The 8,888-nt window shown below is 46.4% G+C and overlaps 1 protein-coding gene across 1 annotated transcript; it reads left to right on the top strand.

Annotated features, from left to right (window-relative positions):
* Positions 1-145: 145 nt before the first annotated feature.
* Positions 146-5,071, top strand: LOC117728688 (alpha-2Db adrenergic receptor-like). The gene is made up of 2 exons (XM_034529479.1): positions 146-451; positions 3,926-5,071. Exons 1-2 carry the CDS (start codon positions 146-148, stop codon positions 5,069-5,071), a joined length of 1,452 nt encoding a protein of 483 aa, XP_034385370.1.
* Positions 5,072-8,888: the final 3,817 nt, after the last annotated feature.

Genomic DNA, 8,888 nt, shown 5'->3' with positions numbered 1-8,888 from the left:
ACCAAAGAGACGATTCTCCCGCTGGCTTCGCTCTCCCTTTTCTTCTTCTCATTTGTTACTTTCTTTCATTTCCTCTCGCCGACCGGCTTAAAGACAACCCGTCAACACAAGATGGGGACCTCGTAACGCCGGACGCTCGCCCAGGATGGACTTATCCGACGTGTTCACGGCGATGGCCACGACGACGCCGAACTCTTCTTCGGAGAGCGTCAACCAGACCTCCTCGCCGAGATCTCCTCCGCTGCCTCCTCACTCGCAGGTGGCGTCGGTGCTCATCGTGCTGGTGGTCACGGTCATCATACTGGGCACCGTGGTGGGCAACGTGCTGGTCGTGGTGGCGGTCTTCACCAGCCGAGCCCTGAGGCCGCCCCAGAACCTCTTCCTGGTGTCTCTGGCTTCGGCCGACATCCTGGTGGCGACGCTGGTCATCCCCTTCTCGTTGGCCAACGAGGTGAGGCGACACGTCGTATGGTTGAGATGTCATCTGACCACATGGTTAATAATGTTGGACCGTGATCATCGGCGGCTTATATACTAAACTAACTTTTAGTATATAAGTATCGGACGAATTCGTGAAATAGTCACAAATTGTCTGTTTTATGTGACGCAACAAAACTAAACTAAACCACACAAGCCATCCAACAAGTTAAAACGTCACCTAACTTCTTCCTGCTGCTCTTCTGAAAAGAACTAAATAAATAGGACGCTCTTAGGACTCGTAATCTCATTTTGTTTTATTACAAACCCAATTACAAGAATGCTTACATTGGCATGTATAATTACAAAAACCTGTGATCAGATTTCATTATCTAGACTGGTTTGAATTTGAGTTGGTTCGACAATTCTGAGGTCAGCAAGTAGAAAATTGTGCTTGTGGATTATTAAAATCCACCGACGACAACATTTCAAACAGTGACAACTTTGCCCTTTGGCTGCAGGTGATGACATTTGTGCATTTTAGAAAGTTTAAAGTTTAAAAGGACGACACCACCGACAAATGAGCATTCCTCAGACCCAGGAATAAAACCTCTAAAAGTGAAGCCAATGCTGAAGTTCATTAAAACCTGCATTCTCTCTACGACTCCTCTGGTTGTATAGAAGTCTATGTTAAAGCTGCATTCTCTCTACTGACCACCAGTGGGCGACTCCTCTGGTTGTATAGAAGTCTATGCTTCATGTGTTAAAGCTGCATTCTCTCTACTGACCACCAGGGGGCGACTCCTCTGGTTGTATAGAAGTCTATGCTTCATGTGTTAAAGCTGCATTCTCTCTCCTGACCACCAGGGGGCGACTCCTCTGGTTGTATAGAAGTCTATGCTTCATGTGTTAAAGCTGCATTCTCTCTCCTGACCACCAGGGGGCGACTCCTCTGGTTGTATAGAAGTCTATATAAATGACTCTACTTCTCTTGATGTATTCCCTCAGTAAACATTGTAAACATTAGTTTTTGGTCTCAATCTCTAGTTTCAAGTCTTCTTCAATCCAGCATGATGTTCATTTAGTAAATTATGGTCATTTAGAGTGAAACAGACCATAAAGCAGGGGATGCTTTATGCTGCGTTCACACCAAAAGCGTTGCGAATTGTTCGCATGCAAAGTCAATGCACAGTGGATGCGAATAAAGCAAATTTCCACCAGAATGGCGCAGGGTGAAAAATGTGCCTCATTCGTGAGAGTTGACATTCGTTCAACTTTGGTGAACGATGTGCGTGAGCCGCTCCGCCCGTCTGGCTGCTGCTACTCTAGTAGCGCTGGAAGTGCCTACAGATGGCGTTATGAACCCAAACACGAGGGCGCGGGCTTGTCACAAGTATAAAGCAGAAATAGTGGTTATTTCGTCGATGGTGGAAGGCGGAAATAATAACCGTTGCCACGGAGATAAGCCACGCCCCCTCTCCGGCGCGTGTTGTTCGGTCTGGGAGTTGTCCGTGTTTTCGTCGTACCTTTTTAACCCTTTCACAGTGTGTTTATCAGTTCATGGAAGATATTTGTATAATTTCTGGTTGCCTAGAAATGTTTTATTTCATTGTTTTGCTCTCGTGTGACTTCTGGTTCCAAAAAACCAAAATGCCAAAAGGCTTCAAAACCATGAACCAATGGGTGACGTCGTGTTCACAGTGCATTGAAGGCAGCCTGGAATTCGATTTGTTTGTTGCACGTTGAATTCATTCAGTCGGATTGGGACCCTCCACCCTGTTGCAGGAAAGAGAACATCTTGAATTCTAGACGAAGTAATTCCACGTTCTCCTTCCTTGGCGTTCGTCTTCTCGACGACATTTCCTCCCTCACGTCCTCTTCTGCGCCCGGTAATTAAAGCCCACTGCTTTTCATCAGCCGTGAATCCTCGAGACGTACCCATCAGACGCTTCTCCAGTCTGGAACCGCTTCCTGTCTGCTGCACGCGGGTTCATCCAGGTTGCTCTTTCACGTTTTTATTAATACGCGTTTAAGTTAATGCAGACAGCTGTTAAAGTTTCATTGTCCGATCCGTTTTCCTCCTCTAATGGACAGTTGGTTTTCTAATTCCACCTGAATGATGGGGAGTCGTTACACAAACAGCTTTTCTACGAAGCAAAGAAACCAACAAAAGACATTCCCACTGCAGAAGCATTCAGACCCACAGAAGCAACATTCCTCTACTGCCACTGTAAATCTCCATCTGCAGCAGTTAAACGGGCTGCAATTTATAACCCAATTCCTTCCCTAAATGATTAGTCAGATTTATTAGCCCTGCTGGTGGCTCGGCGTCGGCCCGGCTGACACATCTGGACGACTCTTGAAGGGATCGCCATATTATTTTATGAACTCCTGGTGATGCTCGTCCAACGCTAACCAACAAATACCTGAAGAAAGAATAAATAATCCCATTCCCGTCAGCCTCAGGTGTACTTTGTGTTTAGTGCTAATCAGAAAATGTCAGCGTGCTAACGCGCTAAAACTAAGACATTACTTATTTAAGTTCAACTGCTTCCATTTAGCTTTTTGCTATGAACCAACTCAATTATACGAACAACATTAACACGATAATGGCAGCAACAACACAGACAAATTGGGGATAAAAGAAAGTTAAATATAATAGATATATAATAAAAATTTTTTAAAAATCATGCGTTTAAAAAGGATGCATACATAATTTAAATAGTAGAAATAAAGAATTCATTAAATTATTACTACCGTGAGCATGTTAGCATGTCAACAGTCAGAAACATATCGCCAACATATCAAAAGGATCTAGACCGAGAAATCTTCAATATTAGCTTATTACAGATTAATTAATCAATGTAATATATATTTCAGCCGATGAGAAAAAAGAAATGTTAGACGTTTTTTTTCATAGGGATAATGTGAGTACTGAAGTTTGTCCACCAGAACTCAGTATATATAGATTTAATAATCATAGTTAAAGGATCCTAATGTTATGTGTTCACGGAGAAAAGAAATATCAGTTAAAGTGTTTTTTTTCTAACCGAAACGGCCTTAATAATTTAATGATATCAAAGCGAGAATATAAGACGGCAAAACTGGAGATTGTCGTTGATAAATATTTTGTTAATGAATCAATCCGTTTAACGTCTCTAAAACCATAAACATGTGAATGAGATCCCAGAAGTCCAAACGTTAGTACTCCAGCGTGAGAACGTTTAATATTTACTTCTGCGTCGGCCGCCGGAGGAAAGACAGAAAAGCAGGAGAACTCCCGGTGACTGCAGAGCACGTTATGGGATGGATATTTCACCGTTTCTGGCAGCTGTGAAAAGATTGCCATCTCAAACTATTTTCGAGGGTGGGGGATCATCGAGAGGTTCTCCCCACAAAATGAATACAGTTGCTTTAATGAGATATTGACTGCTTTGTTATTTTGAGGCGAAAATGAACTTTCCACTGATGCATCTCACACATTGTAATTGGTTTCTCCTCCCTCCAGGTCATGGGCTACTGGTACTTTGGTTCCACCTGGTGCTCCTTCTACCTGGCTCTGGACGTCCTCTTCTGCACCTCCTCCATCGTCCACCTGTGCGCCATCAGCCTCGACCGCTACTGGTCCGTCACCAAGGCCGTCAGCTACAACCGCAAGCGGACGCCCAAGCGGATCAAATCCATGATCAGCGTCGTGTGGCTCATCTCCATCGTCATCTCCTCGCCGCCGCTCCTTATGACGCAGATGGAGGAGGATCCGGGGACGGAGGGCAACGCCGCCCGGCGCCAGGAGTGCCTCCTGAACAACCAGACGTGGTACATCCTCTCCTCCTGCCTCGTGTCCTTCTTCGCCCCGGGCGTCATCATGATACTCGTGTACTGCAAGATCTACCGCGTGGCCAAGCAGCGCGCCTCCACCGTGTTCGTGGCGAAGAACGTGGTGGAGCGCCAGCCGTCGCAGTCCGAGACCTGCTTCGAGGGCGACGCCGGGACCTGCCGGAGGAAAGGAGCCGGCTTCGGTGGGGAATCCGGGTACGAGCCGGAGAGCCCGCAGCCCACCAACCGGCACAGCTCCTCCAACGTGGACAGCAGCAGCAGCCGGAGAGGAGAGCTGGACGACATCGACCTGGAGGAGAGGAGCTGCGAGCCCGACGTCAAAGCGAGCTCCTCGTTTTCCTCGGCGCTCCGCTTCCCCAGGAGAGCCGGCGGAGGCGCGAGAGCAGAGGATGCGGAGGGAGGAGCCTCGAACAGGTTGAAGCTCCCGCTCCACCCTCCACCGTCCTGCGCCTCCATATCGTGGGCGTCGTCCGAGAACTGCTCCCACCACTTCCTGCTCCCGTCCCCGGTGCCGCTCCGCAGCCGGCGGACGACGCTGTCCAAGAACAAAGTGGCGCAAATGCGGGAGAAGCGCTTCACGTTCGTCCTGGCGGTGGTGATGGGGGTCTTTGTCCTCTGCTGGTTCCCGTTCTTCTTCACCTACAGCCTCCACGCCGTCTGCAGAGAGAACTGCACCATCCCCGACTCGCTCTTCAACCTGTTCTTCTGGATCGGGTACTGCAACAGCTGCCTGAACCCCATCATATACACCATCTTCAACCGAGACTTCAGGAAGGCCTTCAAGAAGATTATATTCCAGACTCATAAGAGGACATAAGTGTGTGTATGTGTGTGTGTGTGTGTGTGGCATCACACAGAAACGCAGTCAAACACAAATGTGTGCACACAGTTTTAATCCTGTTTTCCACTGTGCTGTCATACCGACATTAAAGGGCTTGCCACACAGCCTGCGTATTGATTTATTATTCAACTTTCTCATTCATTTATGAAATAATTGCTTTCTAGCGAGCCACGGGAAGGTGATCACGACACGTGGATGCAGCGTGTGCAGGTGTCTCTGCTTCCTTGATGCAATAACATTTCAAAACGTTACACGGGCGACTTTTTTTTTTTTTTTCCCGGAGTCTGAATGTTAATTAGAGGGAAATGGCGGCAGGGCGGTGAACTCTGTCCCCGCGGAGCGTCGACTCGTCAGGCTGAGTCTGTAAACCTTTGTACTCACACAAGAGCAGATTTATAAAAGGAACTGAGGAGGGGAAAAAAACCCTGCTTTTAAACAAATATATATATATATATTACGCAATGAGTTTTTAAAGGGGCAGTGTGTAGTATTTTGTGGCATCTAGTGGCGAGGTTGCAGATTGCATCCAACTTTAACGCCTTTCCAACAAGTGTTGGAGAACTACGTCGGCCTTCGAGTAACAGGTCTTTAGACTCGGTGTCTGGTTTGTCCCTCCTGGGCTACTGTAGAAACATGGCGGACTCCGTTATGTAACCCCCTGCATTTCTTGGTAAGACTCCGCCCCCTGCGTAGCTGGTTCAGCCAGAGACAATTGGTTAAGGCTGGGCAATGACCTTGAGCAGTTAAGGTCAGGATAGCCCATTGGTCAGAGGACCCAAACTAATCTGATTACCGGTACCTACCTGGTCCATCCAGATATGAACAAACACAACGGAAAAAAACAAAGATAGATAGTTTTAGCTGATTGTACATTTATGAAAACAGTTATTAGATTATTATATTTCATTTCTCCCAATAAATCCCCCTTAATGCTGCACAATGTGCGGGACCACAGATTGTTTACAGAGATAACAGCTCTGGATGTCTAATACTTGCTCTCTTAATGGCTTCCTGCGCCTCCCGAGTATTTGAACACCAGCAGCACCCAAAGTTGAAACTGTAACTTGAGGTAGACACGGGAGGGCGGAAAGCCCAATGAAAGTTTCTCCACGCAGCAGCAGCGTTGTGTTGACACTGCGCAGCTCGAGGGCAAAGATTCATGTGCAGCTTGCAGCTGGGCTGAGCCTCACTGTACAATGGAGAAGGAACAGAAAAGAGAGAGAGCCTCTGGGTATATATTATAATGAACATCAGGCTCATGCAACAATAGATAATTATTCTCTGAAGCTCAGGATGAAATAACTGGACCGGCGGCGTCGGGGATCTCGCCCGCTGAAGGAAACCAGATCCGACCTGGAAATAACTGGACCCAACACTTCGATACCACAAACCATAAATCGTAAACCATTATTGACGACTATTTTCCTCCACAAACACAAATCACCGATGCGAGAAGCAGCGGCAAACGTCCAAGGCCACGAGGGATCTTACATCACTCCGGTTGCCACGCAACACGGAGTTTAACAAATTGAGAGTTGCGTAATTAACCACATCACCTGAAGTACTGTAAAGCATAACGCTGGCGGTAAAACAGGATGAAGTGCGTTCATGCTAGAGGGCAAGAAACCGTGATTCAATGGCCTCTGGGGAGAGCTTCCTGAATGGCCGCCCTCCGAGTCAGAGAGCTCTCTGCATATCGATGCCTCGCTGCATGCTTTGTATTTTATTTCGCCCCCGTCTCTCAGGCAGGTTTTTCAGCTTTTAAAATGGACTTGGATCCAATGCAGAAAAGGTAGTTGGAGGGACAACATAAAAAAGTAGGCACGTGATCGTAATCACCGTCACGGCACCCGTTAGACAGCGGACTCGAACCCTCGAGTTTAGAATTTCGGCCAAAGCTGTATCTAAATGTTACAGCTGTGTGTGTAGCTAACGTTACAGCTGTGTGTAGCTAACGTTACAGCTGCGTGTGTAGCTAACGTTACAGCTGCGTGCGTAGCTAACGTTACAGCTGCGTGCGTAGCTAACGTTACAGCTGTGTGCGTAGCAAACGTTACAGCTGCGTGCGTAGCTAACGTTACAGCTGTGTGCGTAGCTAACGTTACAGCTGCGTGCGTAGCTAACGTTACAGCTGCGTGTGTAGCTAACCTTACAGCTGCGTGTAGCTAACGTTACAGCTGCGTGTAGCTAACGTTACAGCTGTGTGTAGCTAACGTTACAGCTGTGTGCGTAGCTAACATTACAGCTGCGTGCGTAGCTAACGTTACAGCTGTGTGTAGCTAACGTTACAGCTGTGTGTGTAGCTAACGTTACAGCTGTGTGCGTAGCTAACGTTACAGCTGTGTGCGTAGCTAACGTTACAGCTGCGTGCGTAGCTAACGGTACAACTGTGTGTAGCTAACGTTACAGCTCAGCCGAGCGTTAACGTTACCGAGCTTTCAGGAAGCTCTCCCCAGAGGGCATTGGATCACAGTGTACCTCGCCTCTATTTTACATGAAACTGCTCACAAGGTGTGTAGATTATCTCGAGCAAACAGGTCGTGATTTTTGGAAAGAGACATAGCTGTCGAGTTTTTCAAAAGTATTTTTTTGGGGGGTGATCGACATCGAGTCCCATTAAAATCAAAGAGAAGGCCGATATCTCCAAAACTAGGCAACTCACACCAAAACCATCTTGTTGGAAAAATATGTATTTTAGATTTTTGCGGTGAACTGTCCCTTTAAGTGGGACCTACTAGTGGCTGTGTTTGCTCGTGTTGAACGGATGTCATCATTTTAAATTGTAAGGAAAAGTCTGGCAATTTATTTCACTGCTCGTTCCTCTCCCCTGCTGCTTTTACTTGGCAGCTCCTTTTCATAACCTCTCCATTTCCCTTCAGACCTGCTTTACATGTGCAGGAGGCCACATGATCAGAATTTTACATACTCTGTTGAATGAGTGCTTGTAACGCTTGGAATATAAAATCTCTTATTGAAGCATTCCTGGTTTGTCGTTTTCCACCCAATGCAGAGCTGGAGACTCTCAGATCAGTTGGAGCACCCGACTTGATTAGTATTATTTATTCAACAATAAATCCCAACATCTGTTCTCCCTGGAATTGAAAAAGCAGCCCCAATTTGACTAATTGGCATCAGCTGCTGTCAGTATGCTTCGCAATAATTGGCTCATTCGCCAACTAAGTGGCCCGATAACATCCAATCATATTCATGGTAGTCTGTCGGTTCAGATGCTGCATGCAGTATGCGTTAATGGGAGTTACTACTTCCTCATAACACGGCACCTTTAACGTTGACCCCCTTCGTTTATCAGCCGTAGAGATATCTTGACTTCTCTCCAATATAATGGGACCATATGGCACTCGGCTTGTGGAGCTCAAAGCCCCAAGAAGACCTGACACTCCTACAAACTACTGAAGAAAATCCACAGACTTTGTTGTGAGCAGTTTCTAACATTATCAACGCGCATCCTGTCACAGGTAAACGTCATGGAGTCAAAGTGTTTTGCATCTAAATATACTAAATACCATACATACTGTATAATTGCATTACAACTAATGATACATTAATGCAAATGTGGTGCTAATTCTAAGTGCCTTTTATATTTAGTACCTTATCCCAGCGTTGCATGTGAACTCAGATGCACGATTGTTTTTTAGGGTTTCATATCGTTATTTGTGACCATAAGACCATAATCATAACAATGGTCAGCATGCTAGCAGTTAGTATGCTTGTTATGTTCTTAAACTGTAGCATGAAAGCATGAAGGGATTAGGATGCTAGTAGCATTACTGCT

This window comes from Cyclopterus lumpus, chromosome 3, assembly GCF_009769545.1.
Source record: "Cyclopterus lumpus isolate fCycLum1 chromosome 3, fCycLum1.pri, whole genome shotgun sequence".
NCBI lineage: Eukaryota > Metazoa > Chordata > Actinopteri > Perciformes > Cyclopteridae > Cyclopterus > Cyclopterus lumpus.
Note: the sequence above shows the minus strand (reverse complement) of the source record. Positions and strands in the feature narration are given on the sequence as shown.